Genomic DNA, 21,725 nt, shown 5'->3' with positions numbered 1-21,725 from the left:
AGAACTTGGAATTTTGCTTAAGTTCTTCCTAATTTCGCCCCCCTCTATCTTAGTCACACCCATTTCTAACCGGCGCAAAATTCTACCTTATGATCGCGTGTTTACTGTAATAGTGGATGAGTAAAAACGAAATAAAATCAAATAGCTTCTACTACACTGTCTTTTAGATTAATATTTATGCTATTGCAACGGGGGGTGGGGGGGTAAGCGTGGAGGGGGGGGGGGTACCGCTAGTACTCACTTGGTTGCCCGTCCGCCCTCCCTAAAGTCGTCTGTTTTGAAGTTAGCAGATTATAGGGAGAGCCGACTACGACAAACGCGAAGACCATATCGCACAACCAACAGACCTTTACCGAGATGGCGGCCATGTTGAATTCTACTGATTTAAGGAAGACATTATAGGATGTCGAGGAGACAACTATTGTAAAATTTATAAAAGCAGATCTAAAAAGCCAATGAATTTACTGGTAGTTGAAACAATATGCGAAAAACCAAGACTTCAAATTCTTTGAAAACGTGATACGAGCCCCGCCACTCAATATGCATGCTTTATAAAACACCTACGTGTTTGCCCCCTCGGCATCCCATGATTCAAGATGGCCGCCGTATCAGTTATACGGTCTATTGCGAATAGACCTATCCCGAATTCGCTCGACTGACCACGAAACAATGGTTTGATGTCGAGACTGAACTTGATTCTTTTATTCATCAAGTTCAACCTCGACTTGAAACCATTGTTTCGTGACCAGTCAAGCGAATTCGGGATAGGTCTATTCAATGTTTTTTTAAAAACAGTAATGCTGTATGAAAGAACGATTATTTTGAAATGGGGGAAGCACGTAGCAATATATCTATTTTTCCACGGCGGTATCTACGCAAACCACCCGACATGGCGCGAGCTACGACTATAATTCTTTGTTAATATATTCAGGCTAATTACAGACATTTAATATATATATATATATCAGTTGCTATAAATGAGTTTCTCTTTCTTGCACACTTTAAAGATATAGACATTAGAAAATGTCGAACCTCACATGAGCCGAACCTAATGACATCAAAGAAGACGCCTTGTTATCCATTGTTTCAATTAGGTTCGGCTCAAGTGAAGTTTGACCTGAGCATTGTTCCCCCTGGATTGATACGTCACTAAGGCAGCGTCCCGGTACCACACAAATGGCTTTCTTACAGTCACATGTAATATTCTCTAACGAACACTGGCATACGCATAATATTAATTTAAAACCTAGTTATTAATTTCACTATTTTAAAAGTTTAAAGCATTAAATGATTATATCATAGTTTGTATATTTATATTTACACAATATATATAAAATAAGTAAAAATGGCTATGTATTATTCGTAAATATTTATCGCGAAATGGCCTTGCCTTTCGCCGTTGGGGAAATAAGGGCGAGTAGCTATCCCTGTCGCTATATAGAGATTGGTACCATCTCGTGATGGCAGCCATGACAGGAGGCAGGAGCAATAGCCTACTTCAGAGTTATGCTTCGCTTGTCACGCACAAAGGATTCAATGCGAGGTTTCGTGCATAATGCTCAGTGATTCGTGACAAGAGAAAAGAACAAATTGAATGAAACCAGTGTGCGTGACAAGCGAAGTATATCACCGAAGTGGGCTATTGAATCTGGTCTAATCCGATTCACACGAGAAAGAATTTAGTTTCCCAGGGGAAAAAGACTGTTGTTGTGCCTCCTGTCATGGCTGCCATCACGTGATGGTGCAAACTGCCTCATTTCGCATGCTAGCTCGAGGCTTTTCGATCACAAGATTCCTTTCAGAGCTGTAAATACGAGTACTTCTACGAACCAATGAAAACAATGCTACACCAAACATAACCTGGAAGCTATGATGTTTAACCTCCGTGAGACCGCTCGATTCAACTATTTCTCACAGAAACATGTTTTTCCAGACATCAAGGTCCTGTCCATGAGTATCAGAGTATTTTAGAAAACGGATTTTTTATTTGGTTTTCCAAAAAATTCTCTTCCACACGTACCGTTATCAAAAAGTTGCTTTTTCAAGGCCGCAATCTAAAGAGAACTGAAAAACTCCGTTTTCTAAAATGTCCGGCTGCGTATGAACGGGGCCCAACTTATGAATATTTGCCCCAAAATTACCATTTTAAAAATTCTCTATCTACAATCACCTAAATTATACAAATTGTTGATTGAAATGATCTAGTTCTTGATCCTATAGTATTACATTTTTAACTTTTTTCATCAGAATTCTCTCCCATAATATTTAGATTTTTGCATTCTTGTTAAGACCGCGATCGAATACTTTCTAAAATTCGAGAAAGATTGGTAACCAATACACCTCGCAAATATGCCGCTGACGTTTTGGACACCACAATGCCATGCGCGTTGAGTTTCATAAACTTTTCCCTTTGATTCGGCTGAAAAACAAACATGCGAGGTTTACTTGAACATGGTTTGCGGTGACGAGGCAATCCACTCTCTTACACAACGTTTCGCTAATCTGTCCCGAAATTCACTGGAAGACTGTAAATGAACTTAATAAATTCTGTTCAATTTGTGCGACTAAATTTAGGGAAGTAACATTGGAGAGCTTTTCGACCCTTAATTCAGCAATGAATGCGCTCTTGTTAAAAAATCTCCCTCCCCCCAAAAATATCGCTCAAATATGATGTTTCCACGAATGGCCTTTAAGCATGCAAACTGGTCTATCAGAATTAAAGCCGACATATTTGATATGACTGCAACGAGTAAAATAATTTTCCCCTCCCGACGGCTGAACTCATCCCTGCGTTTGTCGACACCCTAAGTATTCAACCCATGGACCATAGAAAGTAGCTCGCTTGTCGACACCCTAAGTATTCAACCCATGGACCATAGAAAGTAGCTCGTTTGTCAACACCCTAAGTATTCAACCCAAGGACCATAGAAAGAAGCTCGCTTGTCGACACCCTAAGTATTCAACCCATGGACCATAGAAAGAAGCTCGTTTGGTATCGTAACCATATCCCTATTATAAGTCCCGGGTTCTAAATTAACCCGCGGGATAAAGACACTACCCGAGGGAATGAGCTGGGCCGTATGCGTAGATAAACTTTGGTGGTGGATCAAAGGCGGGGCTGGGGGCAAAGAATGTGCCGGGGCACGAATCAATTGCTCTGCTTCGGATTGAATCGTTTCACTCGCACACGGCTCGCTCTCTTCGACGTCTTCGTCAGACGTGATATCCTCTCGAGTTGGTGATTCAAAATGAGTGCCAGCACTAATGGCTTCGTTGACGACTGCGAGACCTACAGTGATTTGGGTTTCGTTGATCAAAGCCTTTTCCTGTGAGGTAGGTTCTTCTGTCTGTGTGTCCACTGTCATTGTCGCCATAGTCGCCATCGTCGGCATGTCGGTTGTCTTCTGACATATCGCATCCATGTCGTATTCAATTTCGGGATGGACTGTTCGCAAATGTTTTTTCAGCTTCGCCGGTCCTAAGAATCCACGTTCACAGGTAGGGCAGATGTAGCTGAATTCTTTCGTGTGAGTTTTTATGTGATCGTTAAGGTTGTCGCGTCTCGCGAATCCTTTCTCGCATTTCTCGCACTTGTATGGCTTTTCTTTGGAATGTGTAAAAAGATGACGTTTTAATTTGTCTTCTCTATAGAATGTGCTGGTACAGCCAGTGTGACTACGGAATGGACAAGGGAAAACCGGACGGTTTGCATATGGAATGTGGATTAACTGGTGCCGTTTGAGTTTATCTTTTCGCGAGAAGGCCTTACCACACTCTTCACACACATGCTTCTTGACAACCGCGTGTACCGACCTCTTATGCGCTCGACAGTTGGCAACGGAAGTAAACGCCTTACTGCAAACATCACAGCTAAAGTTTCTTTCCACTATATGGATTGCTTTGTGTCTTCTAAGGTAGATCTGTGAATGGAATACCTTGTTGCACTGATCACACGTGTGCACGTGCGTCTCGGTCGCCCTGTGGTTTTCGAGCGATTCGGGAGTATAATACCTCTTGCTACAATCACTGCACTTAAAATGTTTCTTGTGCATTCCAGTATGTTCTCCTCGCTCCTCCTTCGTGCGAAATTCTGCAGGACACTTATTACATTTGTATATCCTCTTTGAATTGGTTAAATATATTGGCACAAAAACACTAGTTGCTTCTTGTTTGCGCGCGCCTTTGGTCATGATAGCCTCGTTGCCACTACCTTCTCCACCAAGGTGCACAAGTTGGGATTCAGGGATGTGAACGGTCACGGTACAATCTTCTTCTTCGTTGCTTTGTGTTGTCTCTCCTGGTGGGGGTGTTGATTTGGATTTTCGGGTTGTTTTTGGGGTGGAATTTTTTCGTTTGTGCCTCTTTTTTGGTGTTGCTGTGGAATAGGATTTTTTTGGTTTCAAAACCAGGTCTTTGTGACTGTTTTTACATTAAACATTAAAAATCAACCACACCCTAAATCTATTGTTTGATGTCGGGGGCGGAATTGATATCAACAGGGGAGAACGGGGCTGAATTATAAACCCGGGATAGGTTTTTAATTACGCGGATATATTGTAAGCGCTCTATTTCCAAAAGAACAAAGCAACAGTAATCTTCCTCTCTGAATTCAATAGTATTTAGTATTTCGTGTTTTGCATCGAAACAATGGAATTTAGGGCTTAGTTGATATTTCAAACCAGTTCAAACTCATAGGCACAGTTTTACATTAGAATTCAAGACGTTGGGCCTGCAGCCCTTGGTCATGAATACTAATGCAAAACCTCGCCCTAGTGTTTGAAACTTTATTTAAATATGTACAATATGAGCGGCTGATCTGTACAGGCTTTTTTGAAGGGAAAATATGACAAGATGGTGAAAAAAAAATTTTTTTTAAATTAATCTTTCCATACAGTATTACATTTACTGGTTTCCATTTATTAACTACATCTATTTTACTTACCCACTGTGATTTGTTCCTGCCGTAACTCAACTTGTTCTGTCTGGGTATTATCTTCTTGACCCGTTACCATATGAACATCAACAGGATCAAGTAACTCCACAACTACTTTATTTGTACACTTATTTCCTTCAGTATCATCTGTTATGATAAGAGTCTTTCTTTCAAGTCTCTCATTGGTGTCGCTACCCACTGTCTCCCCCTGGGGCGACGAAAGCTGAACCTCCACATGCTGTGATGCATGGTCATGGGGGAGGTTGATAGGTATGACAGGATGGCTTTTTTCTCTTGATTTTTGGCAGAGTTTGGATTTCTTGTGCTCGATGTAAGCTGTTAAATCTGTGAAGGATTCCTTGCATCTTCCACAAACATGAATGTCTACCTCATCATCTGGTGAAAAAATAAATAGATAAATAAGAATAAAATAAAATGATTGTCATTAATTGAATCATATGGGATCATCATGTTTCTCCTTCCCTTTTCTCTGCACTCCTTCCTAACTCACTCCTTTTTCACATCAGAAGAGAGTTTTAAAATACACACTAAAATTGGCATATTTTTCACACAACAATTGATTCTTCATATATGACAACACTCAGGTAAACAAAGTCTTCAACTTGACTCCAAGGCTTAAAAAAACAATGGCCGGTCATCAGACAATGACTGGCCAGAAATGTAACTTGTCCAGTAAACCAGAAATGGGGTATAACTGAGCTACAACTGATTTGATAGCTATCATGGCCAAAAAACTGACCGGCTGTTAGAATCTCGCCAGATGTTTGCCATATTCAAATAAATGTAAACTTCCTTCAGCTACCAGGCTGATATCTAGAGGGGCCTTGCAAAACTTTTTCTTCCCATAAACCATTTTTAATTTCAAAATGTATTCATTATTCCAGGAGCAAAAGTCAAAATAACTCTAGCCACCAAAGGATATTATCAGTCTTTGCTTCAGAACTACTGTTGCATACCACATGATTGTCATGTGCATTTTGCACTAATTTGTACAATTTGTAATATATACAGTATGAGTGGCCGTGTTGTATCAGATATACAACCACAAGGCATAGCTGAGTGATTGTATATCTGATACAACACGGCCACAAATACTGTATATGACTTATCAAACGTCTAGGTTAGTTCCTTTGTGTTTCGCTAAAATTTTCAAAATTAAAGTGAATTTGGCCAAGAAAATCCAACTTAAAGTTTATGCAAATGAACACAGTTTTGTATCAGATTTAGAACACTCTTCACGGTCGTGATTTCTGTTGTGTTTTCCTCATGAATTATTAATGAGTTTAATAATGTTAGTTTACAAAAATAAATTGTACAAATTAGTGCAAAGTTTTGTACGTAGGTTTAACTGAACTTACTAATTTGTTTAAATTTGTGCAATTTCTCACACATTTTTTAACAAATATTATATGGTATGCACTCCAAGAATTTAAAACTAACCTGAACTATTGGCCACAGAATGACCTTGTGACTGAGGTAATGGCTGTAAAAAACAAAATTACAGTATTAAAAATTATTTCCCTGGTTGCTGTAGGGCTTTTTAATAAATTCCATCAATTCCATTCTTTTCAATTTCATTTTGAATATTTTTTCAAAAGAATGAATTTACACAAATCAACAATGACAATTTTTTCCCTATAGTCCTATAGGACTTTTTAATAAATCCCACCTCATATTATTTTCCAGCTTTGACATCAAATCCATTCTCAGGGTTCGTGCTACATTCTCGTTACAAAATTCAAGGACTTTTTAATCACTTTTTGAGCACAAAAATTCGATTTTTCAAGGACAAAGTTTTTTGTATTAGAACGTGGTTTTAAACATTGTTTCATTGTTAAAGTGCAGCTAATTCAGGCGGGGCCACAAGCTTAGATAAAAAACGAGCATGACACGCAACCAACCAGTAAACATGCAACCAGAAACGCTTCAATCAATTTTTATCCTTATTTATTTTAAAAGGTAAGTTAGAAATAACATTAAGTTTGCATTAAATTCAAGGAGTATTCCAGGAGTTTTGGCGTTTTCCCCTATTTCAATGGCTTTTCAAGCACCCTTGAAAACGTGTTTTCAATTCAAGGACTTTTCAAGGATTTCAAGGAGTAGCACGAACCCTGCATTCTTTTCAATTTCATTTTGATTTTTTTCTTCAAAAGAATGAATTAACATTATACACAGCAAATAAGTCATAATGGTATTTATTAAAAGGGTCTAGATTTATTATTACTATATTTACCATTTTTATTATATACTATGATATGAGAATTTTTAAGGAGTTTCTCCCTCTAGAAGTTTTTGATAAACCTCTAAAACAAGGCGCCGATGCTTCGTCAAACTAAAAAAAAACATTGCTGCATTGGAAATCCCACCACTGGCAGGAGTATCAATCCAAATAAAATAAAAAAATGCGTAAGAGTATATTTAACATAAGTAGTTCCTTCAGTTTCAATTTAACTGCTATCAATGGAGGCCTGCAGTTCACACTTTACCCTCCCCCCCCCCCCCCCTCCCCTCCCTCAGTGCTCTGTTTTAAGAGTATTCAAAGTCGAAGATACATGTACATGGATTAAAGAGAACTCGAAACAGGCATGGAGATACTGGGGATCGAACCATGGACCTCAAACTCTGATGGCTGTGCATTAACCAACCCAGGTAGCCTTCTTTTTTAATATGGTTTTGCTAGGGCTTACAGAATGCTTACTGTATGTAGATCCAGAAAAAAAAAGAAAAACCACAAAAATGCCTAGCAAATACACATTAAGAGGAATTTTTTTCAATAATGAGCAATAATGGCAAAAAGCACCAAAAACTAGACTTTCATATGAGTTTTGATCCCAATTTTCAATTTGGGTTAACATTCAAAACCTCTTTTAAACAGTTAGAAACTGATGTACTGTGATAAAAATTTATGTTTGGAGTGGTATTTTCAATTGTATGAAGATGTTTTGTTGCATTTGTGATAGAATGTTGCTACGTCAGGCTTTTTTATAGAAAATATATGGGATATAAGCAAATGAAGGCCTAAACCTCATTTTCGAATAAAATTTTTGCTTTGGGTTAACAACATTTTGATTCCACTTTCATTGGTCATCTCCACTTCAAAACAAGTTAAACTTTCTGAATAACAAGATTTTAGCCTTGTACAACAGCCTTTCTTCAAGAAAATAGTTTTTGGCGCTCACTGCTTGAATACGAAAAGAATTATCTCTTAATATAATAATAAAATAAATAAAAAAATGGGATAATGGATCAAATGCTCTGCATTTGTAGATATAAAAAATATAAATGTCTTGCCTGGATTAATTGGAGACATATTCAAACATCAACTTAACATAAAATAACAATATGCCCCTGTAGGGTAGCCACAGGGAGTAATTTGCAGGGTTTTTTGCCCCGAGGGGAAATAGCAGGGGCTATGCTTACAACAAAAGCATTACTACAGTAAGATTGATTAACAGGAATAAATCTTCAAATGTTGTTAATAAACAACTTGGCATTTAGTTGAGGCATAGTAAAAAAAATAATTGATCCAAGTTGTGTGTTAGCAAAAAAGGAAAAAAAATACAAGGAAAAACTAGGGAGGGGAGGATTGGATGTTTTGCGTTCACATAAACAAAAAAAGCAAATTTGTGAAACTAGTTTTCATTTGTTATGTTACTGTTGTAAATCATGCCAAAGCTGCATCATTAAATCTTAAAAATAAGTTAAGAAAGCTCCCGCTGTAAGTAATATTCAAAGCGCTGTTTAGAAGGCGATGCAAATTTGACCTTTCGAAGTTTTCGCGAAGCGGAAACCAAAAAAGAGATTTGGGTAAAGTAGTTGTCTCCGGCCCCAGAGAAGATAAGGTTACAACATGAATTGTGTTACAACTTGAAAAATTCTAGGCATTCCTCTTAGAATAAAACGTAGATACTATCCCAGAGGTAAAACTGCGAGAAATACTTCGACTGCTTTTATTTTAGCTTGTCTATCTCTTGTCGAACGCAAGGAAAAATAGCGCAGATTTAGGAACCATCGGTAAGAAAACCTAGAATATTATGCAGAATTAAGTATCTAGTACTGACTTTGATCCCTTCAATAATTCGCGTATTTATTGGTGGAAATACAACGGAATAGTAACCATCGAGAGATCCTTAGAAAAATATTAGCATTAAGACAATTATGTACAAGAAAACAGCCTCACCTCACTAGACTCATCCGCCATTTTGAAAAGGTCGTTCCCTCCTGGATGCTTTCGAAGAATTTCCTTTTTCTTCCAAATTTTAGGATCACCGTCGTAGAAATACGACCAGAAGTGTAAGATATTAATTCAAGAACAGGCTGAGATGGTGCAGTAACTTAGGGATGTCATCCAAGAGGAATTTTAAGTGCGAATTCGAAGCCCTCTTGGGTCTCTGCTGGAGGCGAAGAAGAACGCTTATACCCGAACGGCACTGCGGACTTGGAGAAAACACAGGCTACCCAACTCTTTTTTCTAAGTAGTTTCATTGGTTACCAGTCGTTTCGCACAATTGCCTTTTCGAACGAACCCATTCGCACAACTATGACCTGTTCGCACAATTCCAAAATTCGTTTAGCACAACTTTTATATGACTATATATATGAAATCGAGATTACTTCTCTAATCTTTAGAAGTATATTTCTTTGAAAAACAACTTTTATATTTGATAAAATTAATGATAACATGCATTTTAAGTGCTTGTTTCGATAGCGTTAGAACGACCTCACTTTGTGCATTTCCCGGTTAAAAGATCGCTCCCTCTTCTTATGTGAACATTCAAATTCTACTTCTTAAGCACTACACTTTATTTTTTGACTTTATTATTTGCACTAAAAAACTAAGACGAAATGATCTATTGCCTTTCTCTGGAATAAATTTGAGGTCATCATCTGAATGTAAACGCCAAAAACTTAACGATTGAGTGGAACAATCGAGCTCAGTTTACGGTGTTTCATAGGCCGGGGTCTTTTCGCTACCAATAAGTTTTTAGTCTCCGTAGAGTAGTTCGTTGAAAACATTACAATATCCTTCTTCTTCATCGAAAAATCGAATGTCTAGGACATATTTATTGCTTCTGACTTGCCAAGGTTCGAGCGAGAAAAACCAAAATACCTTTACGCTTTATTAAATGAGCGACGCCCATGTTGTCTTGTTTTCGTGTAATCAACAAGCTTATTAGTCGTTTATAGTCGCTTTCTTTCCTAGTCGCTTTCTTTACCTAGAATCCATTAGACTTCATTCTTTTCACTAATAAAGTTAAAGGAAAAGATATGGTGCTTTGAGATAAGAGATGTCGTGTGTTGCTGAATCCGACATCTACAAAAAGAATATTTTTTGGCGTTTACATTCAGATGATGACCTAAAATTTATTCCAGATAAAAAGAGATTATAATAAACTTTGTATCCACTATATTATTCACTAATTCCTTTCTTACTTATCAACTTTTTATTTTATTAGTTTTCCTCTATTCGGCACTCTATTTGTTTTTGTTTTTTTGTTTTTTGTTTTTTGTTTTTGTTTTTTGTTTTTTGTTTGTTTGTTTGTTTGTTTGTTTTCTTTTCATTTCGATTGAAACTAATAATCAACGCCTTCTATCAAATACATACTTAAATGCAAAGTATTTACTAGTACTCGGACCATTTAATTTACAAAACCCAGTAATTAACTGAAAGATCATCTCAAAAGCACGCAGTCACCAAATAAATTATAAACATCATAGTTTACTTCCATTTCAAGCCTCTTGGAAATATTCTGTTTGAGTTAATTTTTATCCGAATCTTGTTCATCTTAACATTGTATTTTTGGCCATTTCAGACCACGCGTGTCACTCTCTAGAGGGTAACATTCTTTGTACGTGATTACCAAAAACATGTTTTCTTAAATGTCTCCAAAGGCGGCAAATCTGTCAGGAAACATCGGGAAACGTATTTACTTAATATCGGTGAGCGAGTGACACGTTTACATATTCAGGCCCCTCACAATAACTCGTTTCTACGCTTCGCGTATCCACGAGTTAAAAACGGCTTTTTATGTCACTGCATTGCGCGCAATGTTGCATGCAATCGATGTTGCGAGCCATGATACACAACGAAACGTTGCTGAAGTAGAAAACTATCCTACTTCACTGGAAGATAAACAAGGCATATACATTGTTGAGGCTCATTATGCACTAGTCAATTGAAACCCCCACCCCCCGACCCCCGCGAAATACCGGAGAATTTAACATTTGAGTGGTCTTAAAATCAGACATTTCCCCCGGTAGTCGGGGGCACATTCACTGTTAAAACCCCCGCTATTGTGGCCCCGTTATTTTAGGTTTAGTAGTCAACAAGAAACACATTTCACGCCAACTCCAAATTCTTGTGCTACACAGAGCCAATTGTTGTGTGTTCCATGTACTAAATATTCAATGCTCAATATTTTCATGGGCTCTGAACCTCAAATCGTGCGAAAACGTTTAGGTTTACGTCTAGTCAGCTGAGAATTCAATGGTAGTGAATTAAAAATGAACAATGCTTGTAAATATTGCGAAGCATTAGTTTTAATAGATTAATCATGATCTGATTCTACATTCGAACTGACCGAAACGACTGAACAAAACCCGCGTATAAGAACCTGGGTTTTTTTAAAGAACCTGTTAGGCTAATATTCTCACTTTAAGACCCTTCCACATTGAGAACCTATTAAGGCTACAATTTTAAGAAAGGTTCTTATCAGTGGAGTTCAGTGTAAAAATGTATAGGTAGAAACTGCTATAAGTTTGTTTGAGCATGTCCCGGGGAGCATGTGTTTTGTGTAGAACATACTGTTCTGTACTAGGCTACGGGCTGCCTGTGCTTGGAATCACAACGCCTTCTTGGTATTTTTCAAGATGGCTGACCTCTTGTTTCCAGGCCCTTACATATTCAAACGAGCGTTAAAATCCCCGCTCGATTCCCCGCTGAGAAAACCATTCGTTAAATCCCCGAACCCCCGGTGCAATCATGCTCTTAAAAGCACATTAAAAACGCGTCACGTCCCCGTTCAGTGCCCCGCTAGCCGCGGGGGTCGGGGGGCGGGGGTTTCAATTGACTAGTGCATTAGACCTTTTTATCTCTGAAAATCACACTTTTTCTCGATCAAATTTGTGGCTTTTCTTTTGTATTTCCATGTCAGCATCGCATTCAAAGTTTACTATGAATTTCTACACCTTTAATAGTCGTAATGTTTTCCCATTTCAGATCATGTTACGTAATTTTCATGAGAAAAATAAGATTCTTTGTTTGAATTTCACGTGCATCCGTTAACAAAGAAATGATACTCAAGGGAATAACAAGTGGTATGAAATGGGAAAATTTTACGCCAAATGTATAGAGGTTTTCACTCACGTGAGAAGGCAGCCATAAACAATAGAAACTTTCTGCACAGTATTTACATAAAAGTAGAGTTCAATTCCCAGAGGATAGAAAATGTATTGTTTTGGTACCCCATAATGGACGCTGTGACGTCACGTGAAAACGCTCTGTACTTGTATTGAGCCTCAACAATGACGATATCTTCCCGTGCGTCTCGGGAAGACAAGAGAATCATTCTCAAGGGAATGGCACGTGAATATCTTGTTACTGGGCTTCACTTATCATATAAAGCGGTTTCCCTGATCAGAAAAATTAGAGTTCAACTGCGAGTGGATGTCGTCGCAAAGAGATCTGTAAAAGACATATATATTCTAAATGAAACTTCTACATAATTCTACAAATCCTCTATCGAAAGGATAGCGGGGAAAATGGTTGCATTCTAAGGTTAGTATATTTAGTTTTTGATTCGTTCAAACGAAATTCCATCGTCAGCTAGGTTCTAATACCTCTTCCTTCAGTCTTTCACACGCTAAAGTCTCGCACAACTCTTCTGTGTGGGAAATAATTTCAGGTTCTTTCAGAATTGGTCCTTCGGTTCGGACGACAGTTAAAAATACACTGTGAAAAGTAGTTTTTCGTGTGCTATCCGGCATATTCAGTTGCTATACTATAATCCATGTGCTTCTCTGCATCAACTGCGTGATTTCTGGCTAGCCTTATTACGAGTTTTTATTGGTTTCTTTTGTTACCGAGACTAAATCCATTTTTCATTTTCTTGAAACCGTGAAATTTTAAACCCGTGCAAAGATTTAAATAAATAGGTCCGGATATGACCGACTACCTTAAAATATAATTCTTTAGCTTACGAGTGAGTAATGTTTTTATATTTGTTTCAGACTACGGTTCATTGGAAAAAATATGAACTTCTAGTCAACACAGCCCCAACAAGGAATTGCCGAACGAATAACTGAAGAGCATTGAATCGAATACACTAAAAATAAAAGAGTTAAGAAAGTAAAGTGCAAGGATGCCTGGAGGCGATATTAAAAAGAAGGTAATGTCAACTTTACTACGTTTTTTCCTTGCATTTTTAGTTGCTTGATATAAAGATACTTTTAGGTGCATTTTAGTAATAAATAACTAGTTGTAAAAGAGTTTACACTGTTTTCATTAGACCTGATGATGTTGTCGAGATGGCAGCGCGGAAAAGTTGTCTTTTACAACTCCATTTTCAGTTGAGAATTCAAATACACTCGGATTTAAAGGTTCCTTTAAAAAAAAACTCCGTTTAAAAAAATATCCAGATCGATACGCGTGTACAGGGTCTGGATTAGATAAGATTGGACCATGTTGTGATTATAATACTTGCATGTGTTTTATTTAGAAATACTTTAGCATGTTTCCTTTTCAGCGAAAGACGTATAAAATATAAAAACAGCACATGTATGCACAAGAAGAAATAACTGCCAGTAGAACCTCTTGTACCTTGTCCGGAACGAACCAGCCCAGATGTGATTGCCGCTTGTAAACAAAATATGTAGATATATGAATGGATGAAGCAGCTGCATGATTGGACAGATGGACGAATGAATACAGCTAGTACATATGAAAGATACCGCAGAAATGTCCCAAAACAGGTATATATCTCGTACTGAAGCAGTGCTCTTGTTTTTGAAGCCGGAACGCTAGCATTAAAGTATTTGATTATTATTTTGCTCGTTCCTTCAGCGGCGTCGTTGGTCCATTCTCGACCACCAGCTCTTAATGACGTAATGCCTTTTATTCACTATGATTATAAAAAAAAAAAAAAAAAGTATTGGAATATTCTAGGGTTTACAGGTCACAAAAACATGTAACATGTAAAGTAATTCCAACGTACCTCGATTGAGGATTTCTTTTTCTTTATCCATAATCAGCTGCAGGTTCTTTAAGCCGTAATTTTTCGGGTGGGTGAAAGGTAATGGAAAACCCTCAATCTTACTATTGTTTTGCTCAACTGAGCCTGCGCAGTTCAAAATATTAACGGTATGGAAACCGTGTTACATTCTCTTTCTCCAAGAGCAGCACCTGAAAATTCATAACATTAGTTCTTGAGTAATAAATATACATAGCTTTATAAACACAGCTTTTTAAAAAAAATTTCATGGATATATATATAAAATGCTATATAAATTTGGTATTATTTAGATAAGAAAAGGTTAATATAATATATTAAATCAATATGCCGTGCAGTCTCACTGCTTTTCCTCTTCTTCGTTAAAGCTTGGTGGGGTTGTACCACGCTTTTATTTGTTTCTCGGTCAATCTAGTGGCATTAATTACCTCTCTTGCTGTCCCATTTAAGTAAGGATCAAGCTTGTTTTTTTTATTTGTTTGCTTTTTCGTTGCATATTTTTGTTATTGCATATAGGATTCAATTCCTGACCTATATACAAAACTTACCTCGGACGACGATTTGAGCCGCCTTGTCTAAAATCTTTTTCAAATTTAATGTGCCAAAATTTTTAGGATGTTTGAATTGGCCGAGGGGAAAACCCTCGACCAAAATTTTCCCATCCCCGTACTTTTTGTAAGGGAATTTAATTTTGTCTTGTCCAATCGGCAGCACCTCATTTTAAATAATATAAAAATATAATATTTAAGTTTTATATATGCATCATAAAAAAAAATCACTTGTACGATAATAAATTCTCTTAACAAAACAAAAGATATGCTTAAAAAAAATGTTAATGATAATTTACGACTTGCAGTAAGTAGTTATTCTGGCATAATACATTAATTCCTTTGTTTGAATATAACTGCGAAACCCTCAGCTGAGTCTATTTAGCGGTTGGGTTTTTCATATGGAAACCTTTATTTTATTTTCTTACCTTAATTTTCTTTTTTGCAATTAATGAATTTGTTTAAAATCATTATATTATTTGTTTTACCAGTTTTGGATGTTTGAATGCCAGCGGGAAATTACCCTCAGCTGAGCCGGTTTGGCAGTCGGTATTCATTCTCTATTTTTCCCGAAGTTGTTTTTGTTTCGCATAATTCATTTATATCATAGAAATGATATAACGAAATAACTTAATTAAAGACACAGATATTTAAACAGAATATAGTTGAAAAAAGCCTAGCGGAAGCCCGCATTTTTAAGAGAATCCAAACACTTGTCCAGATTCTCCATCACCTTTCTTTTTTTGGTAGAATTTTCTTCTGTTTTTTATTTTTATTGCTTCAGTTGCTGGCTCCACTGCCTAAACTAATAGAAGAAATTAAGAAATTAAATATAATTAAAAAATTCTAAACAACTGTCCAGTTTCTCCATCACTTAGTTTTTGTTTTTGAGGAATGTTCTTCTTTGTTTCATTTTTATTAGTTCAGTTGCTGGCTCAACTGCCTAAATTAAAAGAAGAAATTAAGAAACTTAATTCAATATAATTAAAAAAATTCTAAACAACTGTCCAGTTCTCCATCACTATGGAATTTTCACTGAAAAAACGTTCGTTCTCCTTCATGCTTTTAATTTTGAGGGGTTCAGTAGCTGGCTCCACTGTTAAATTAGGTATAATGAAATATAATAATAATTAATGTAATAAAATGAAATATAATAAAATATAATAATAATTACTTCCTTTATATGTGAAGTAATATCTTCTCTGGTACTTTCCAACGCCTGCAGGAAATCCATGCAAATTCGGATTTTGTTCTCCACTTGAACTTCTACTATTGAAAATTTCTTTCTGCTTTTTATTGCTAGCAGGTTTGTAGCTGGCTCCACTGCCTAAAGTAAGAAATATTATATGCCTTAATTAAATGTCATAGAATGGTTTTCAAAAACACGTGAAATACACTTTAGCGTATTACACTTAATACACTATTGTCCGCATTTTCTTTTGATTTTCTTTTGTGTTTTCACGGTGTTACAATTTATTACACCTTATTTATTACACTTTGTTTCACGGGTTTTTAAAAACCACTATATACAATGACTATAAAATGAAAAAGAAAAAGATTGATATATAATGAAATATCATAAAATATAATAACTACTTCTCATATATGTGCATTACAATAAATGCACTTACATATAATAATACGTGCCGGTTCAAGTCCAGCAGCCACATGCAATTCTCTTATCCTAAAACAAATATACCCTTAAAAATGAAAATGCGTTACTAATAATCAATAGTGGAAAAAAAAAAACTTATGCAAATTACAAATTATAAAAAATACAAATTATTGATCGAGTCGTTCTAGTAAACCCTTGGCAATACAATTCAGTTATCAAATAACAACTATTAGACGAAAAACTGTCTCCTTCTCTGTTCTTTTGCAAACTGAATGGACACTATATCCGTATAGAGTGCTAAGGTTTATTGGAATGACTGCGCCATGAAGATGTCACAGGACATCATTATATTATCAGTGAAATTGAATATGTACTAGAGACTATATAAGCCAATAAAAATAAAGTTTGAACAAAATGACTAATGAATCGTTCATATTTATCCGCTTTATTATTATTCCATTCTTCCTTCTCCCTTTCCTTTTACTTGACTTTCAGATTTTATCAAATCCTCTCTCCCAATTTTTCTTTACTCTCTACTTTAAATTATACCGCTAGAAGGGAATAAAACCAGCTTTTTCTTGGTGTTACAAGGCAACCGAGCCACAAAGACAATAAAACAATAGCTTAGGATAATGAATTTGGATTTAAACAATACCGTGCAGACTTCCATAAATTGAACAAAGGATATACGACTCCGTCTCTGGTTTCTGGCTTTCCTTTCTTTTCTCTTGAGTCTTATATTTCCTTTCATTTTCCTTCCTTTTTTCCTTTCCTTTGTTTCTATGTTTCTTTCTATCACGCTCCCGCCACGTAAACGACATTTTCTGCAAAACTACTCAGCATCATTAAGGCATGGCTCTCAGATGAAAAACTGATTAGCTATATCAAAGCCAGTTTTCTACGAATCTTCCCCAAACTTGGCAAGTTAATGTCTTTTGTGAAAAGAAGGAACCTTAGAGACTTGGTTACCATGGAAACTAAGTCACGTGACCACAAGGCCGCCATCTTGAATTTTTAAACAAGCCGTTTGTAAACGTACCAAAACATCTTTAAAAGTCATGAAAATGCAGATTACTATTCATATTTACAATGCCTACAAACGATTTTTAAAAAAAATCCAAGATGGCGGACCTTGTGGTCACGTGACCTGGTTTCCATGGTAACAGATATGCGGTAATTGCTTGCCTTGAAGAATTACTACTACGAGCCAAATTTGGGAAAGATTCATAGTAAACTGTCAAAGATGTGAATAAATAACTGATTTTCCATCACTTCCTCAAAAGAGCCATGCCTTAATGGTGCTGAGTACGTCGACAAAAAGAAATATACTTTGCTACACGCTGATGAGGGATATACTTCTAAAGGCCGGTTTTCTCGGTCAGCGGTCAGCATGGCGGCAAGACGTGTATTTTTGAGCTCCGCCATTTTATTACTTCTCTTGGGATTTTCGTTGTCTTTTGAACTTTCTGATCAAATTTCTGATTACCAGAAGTTCGGAGTGTCGTTTATTATTAACCATGGCTTGCTTATCAGTGGAAGGACGGCTTATTTTCTTGCTGGTTACGATTATTTGACAAGACCACGTGGAAGAAAGTACTTTTCTACTCGAATTTGCCGTTATCCCAATGCTCAAATTACTTTTAATTTGAATAGACTTGCTACTAGTGGTGATATCAACCCTAATCCAGGGCCTATCTTCTCAGGGAACAGTACTAATACCTTGTGTTCTGTTTGTATGAAGACTGTGGCCAAGACTCATCGAGCAATTGAATGTGACTTATGTTTCAAGTGGTGTCACATCAAATGTGGCGGCGTCTCACCTACTGAATATAGAAACCTGCAAAATACCCTAAATTTTGCTTGGACATGCCCTACATGTATATTGGATCTACAGTCGTTACCGTTTGCTAATATCAGCAATTTGGAGCTCGACGATTTAAACCTCAATGATTCTATTCATTCTGGTTCTCTTCTCAATGATAGTCGCGAAGCCGAGGCTAATAGCCTCCGGGACTTTCTCCAGCCCTACGAAAGGAACTTTAAACTAGCACACTTGAATGTGAATAGTATAGCTGGATTTAAGTTTCACGTTATTAAGACTTGGTTGCTATCTCGACTTTTCGACGTCCTGGTATTAACAGAGACTAAAATTGATGAGTCGTTCCCTGACTCTCAGTTTGCTGTCGAAGGCTACAGATTCATGAGATGTGATAGATCTATTCGTGGTGGTGGCGTTATGATTTTCTGGCGCTCTAGTATTGTTTTTCATCATATCCAGATGCCTACCTTAAACAAACTTGAGGCCACTTCAATTAAATTAAAGATAGGCAAGAAATGGCTCTTGGTGATTGGTGCATATCGACCACCCAGTATCACCTCAGCTGTATGGTTTAATGAGCTATTCAGCTTACTAGACTCTGCTTCATCAATGTGTGATGACCTCATTCTACTTGGTGACCTAAATTGTAATTTAATGGATCCAGATGTCAGTGGCCGTGACCTTGTGGACTTATGTGATATATTTAATCTGGACTGTTTGATTGACAAACCCACATGGATTAGTCAATCATCACAAACTCTCATTGATGTAATCCTCACTAGTAACAGGAGAAGGTTTCTATCGTCTGGAGTTTTTGAACCACATCTCAGTGACCATTCATTGGTTTACACCATTATGAGAACATTTTCCAATTATCATAGATCAAGGAAAGTTACTTATAGGAACTTCAAAGTTTATAATAAAGATAAACTCTTAGAAGACCTTGCCTTAACACCCTTTCATGTTATCTCCGTATTTGATGATGTGTCTGACCAGGCCTGGGCCTTTAGTAAATTATTTACTGATGTCATAGATACTCATGCTCCAATTAAGCAGTTCCATCTCAGGGGTGGCCATGTACCTTACCTGACTCCTCAGTGGCGAAAAGCTATTCGACACAGAAACCGATTATGGCGTAAATATAGACGTGATCCCAGCCCTACTAACTGGAATCTGTACAAGAAGCAAAGAAATTTGTGCACTTCACTTAGACGGAAGTCAATTGCAAGTTATTTTCATTTGAAAGCAGATCGATGTTCTTCTAAGCCTAAAGATTTTTGGAAATTCTTTGGTTCTCTTTTCCATTCTAAGAAAGGACAAGCTAATGACATTGTTCTACAAGAAAATAATGACTTTATCACTGATAAGTCTACTATTGCAAAATTATTTAATGATTATTTCACTAGTATTTGTGAGAATTTCCCTTTGCCTAGCAATGAAGTATATGGTACGGGTTTTTCAAACCATCCCAGTATCTGCACTATAAATAATTGTATGTTAGGAGTTAATAATCAGAATAATCAGTTTAGCTTTCATACCACTTGTGCTTCTACTATTACTGATATAGTGCTTTCTCTTTCTTCATCAAAGTCATCAGGTTATGATAACATTCCTATTCGCCTAGTTAAAGATAGTATTCCTGTTATTTCTCGAGTTATCTCTAATTTATTTAATTATGCTATTATGACATGTACTTTCCCTACTTGTTGGAAGTTGGGTCAGGTCACACCTATATATAAAAAGGGCATTGAATATTCGAAGGGTAACTATCGACCCATTACTACCTTAGCTGCCTTTGGTAATATCTTTGAACGAGTCATTGCAGGTCAGTTAAATAATTTCTTTTGTGACAAGCTGTCCCAGTTTTTGTCAGCTTATCGTAAGCATTATAGCTGCGAGACTACTTTGCTTAATTTATTAGAAGAGTTTAGGAGTGGTCTGGACAAGCAGCATTTTGCATCTATTATTGGTATTGATTTGTCCAAGGCATTTGACAGCTTGCCACATGACTTACTTCTAGCTAAACTTGCTGCTTATGGTTTATCCTTTAATAGTTGTTCACTTATAGGGAATTATCTTACGGATCGTTTTCAGAGAGTTAAATTGGGTGACCAGTTTTCTGATTGGAGCCCACTTATCAGAGGAATTCCTCAAGGGTCTGTATTAGGCCTTCTCCTCTTCAATATTTTCCTCAATGATTTGTTATTATCTGAGCTTCAGTCTAAGGTTAGTTCATATGCTGATGATACCCAGATCTTTGATGTTAGTAATGATGTTTCTCTACTACATAGGCATCTGCAGTCTGATCTTCTCACTGCTCATTCGTGGTTCTGCTCCAACGGCCTCATGATGAATCCTGATAAATGTACTACCATGTGGCTAGGCAAGAGCAAGGGCATAAACACACCTTGTTTTTCCATTGGTAGTGAGGTGGTCAGTCTTGCAGATGATGTCAAGTTACTAGGTGTAACTATCGATAGAGATTTAAAATTCACATATGAGGAATTATTGTTGCGTATTAATCATCCTACTTTGTATAATAGGAGAATGCACAATATTTTAATATTAGTATTTAAGGCTCTGCACGGACTGGTTCCTGAATATATTTCTAAGTTATTTACACTACGTAATTGTAGCATTAATTTACGGGGTGATAACATTCTTATAGTACCTAGAGTAAACACCACTAGTTATGGTCTTCATTCCTTGGCTTATCAGGGTAGTAAGTTATGGAATTCTCTTCCTAACAACATGAGATTGTTGCACGAATTAAGTAAATTTAAATCGGAAATTTCCAAAGTCAAATTTGATATTGACTGTTGTACCTTTTGTAGAGGATAATTCTATTTTAATTTTATTTTACATATATACATATATTTATTTCATTGTTTACATCCATATTTTTATATTAGCATCATGTAATTTTAATTTTTAGTTTAGGTTATTTATAACTTGGAGATATTAGCATGTACTTGCTATCTTGTAATTCAAGTATAAATAAAGTTATTGTATTGTATTGTATTGTTTAGACGGTACGATTTTCGCCTACAACTATCGTATACAACACGACTACTCGAGTTGTAGGATTGCGCGAGCGTGTTGTATACGATAGTTGTAGGCGAAAATCGTACCGTCTAAACCGGCCTTAAGTTATCTACTGAATCAATAACGAAGAATATTCAAACGCGCGCGCATGACTCTGTACTGTGATATAAGCAGGCTGAGAGCTGTAGAAGAGAGAAATATTACGCGCCCGCTGATTACCAAAAAAAATTCATAAAAGCAATATAAAACGGTTGCTTATGTCTCTGCACTGTGATATTAACATTCTGGGAGCTCTAGAGCACTCGATAAGGAAGAGAAACATACGCGATTAGCTACGCCTCGTGCTTCTCTCTTCCTGTACAGCTCCCAGCGTGTTTATCACAGTACCGGAGGTATGCGCGCGCGTTTTATTTTCCTTAAATAAATAGAGGTTATCAGTCGGCTAACCAACTAGTAAAGCTGTGTATTCTTACGAGTTACGGAGTATTGGTGAGCCTTTAGGCTCTATCTTACCCGA

At 36.8% G+C, this 21,725-nt stretch overlaps 2 protein-coding genes across 2 annotated transcripts; one reads left to right on the top strand and one right to left on the bottom strand.

Annotated features, from left to right (window-relative positions):
* Positions 1–816: 816 nt before the first annotated feature.
* Positions 817–9,374, bottom strand: LOC116295678 (uncharacterized). The gene is made up of 4 exons (XM_031703577.2): positions 9,135–9,374; positions 6,395–6,437; positions 4,943–5,329; positions 817–4,375 (listed from the first exon to the last, which is right to left on the bottom strand). The coding sequence occupies exons 1-4, from the start codon at positions 9,153–9,155 to the stop codon at positions 2,952–2,954; spliced, it is 1,875 nt and encodes a 624-aa protein (XP_031559437.1). The 5' UTR covers positions 9,156–9,374; the 3' UTR covers positions 817–2,951.
* Positions 9,375–17,734: 8,360 nt separating this feature from the next.
* LOC116295689 (uncharacterized) lies at positions 17,735–21,004 on the top strand. Its single transcript, XM_031703594.2, has one exon. It carries the CDS (start codon positions 17,735–17,737, stop codon positions 21,002–21,004), a length of 3,270 nt encoding a protein of 1,089 aa, XP_031559454.2.
* The last annotated feature ends 721 nt before the right edge of the window (positions 21,005–21,725 follow it).

Source organism: Actinia tenebrosa, unplaced genomic scaffold, assembly GCF_029948245.1.
Source record: "Actinia tenebrosa isolate PJP-AT-01 unplaced genomic scaffold, QUT_ActTen_1.0 PGA_scaffold3__52_contigs__length_22856419, whole genome shotgun sequence".
NCBI lineage: Eukaryota > Metazoa > Cnidaria > Anthozoa > Actiniaria > Actiniidae > Actinia > Actinia tenebrosa.
The sequence above is the reverse complement of the archived record's forward strand: the minus strand, read 5'-3'. Positions and strand labels throughout refer to the sequence as shown.

Excerpts from the sequence above, each read along its gene's own strand:
- LOC116295678 (XM_031703577.2), bottom strand. The coding sequence starts at position 9,155 with ATGGCGGATGAGTCTAGTGAG. Across the intron at positions 5,330-6,394 it reads TTCTGTGGCCAATAGTTCAG|ATGATGAGGTAGACATTCAT; the intron begins GTTAGTTTTAAA and ends TTTTTTCACCAG. Across the intron at positions 4,376-4,942 it reads GCAGGAACAAATCACAGTGG|CAACACCAAAAAAGAGGCAC; the intron begins GTAAGTAAAATA and ends CCTATTCCACAG.
- LOC116295689 (XM_031703594.2), top strand. The coding sequence starts at position 17,735 with ATGGCGGCAAGACGTGTATTTTTGAGCTCCGCCATTTTATTACTTCTC.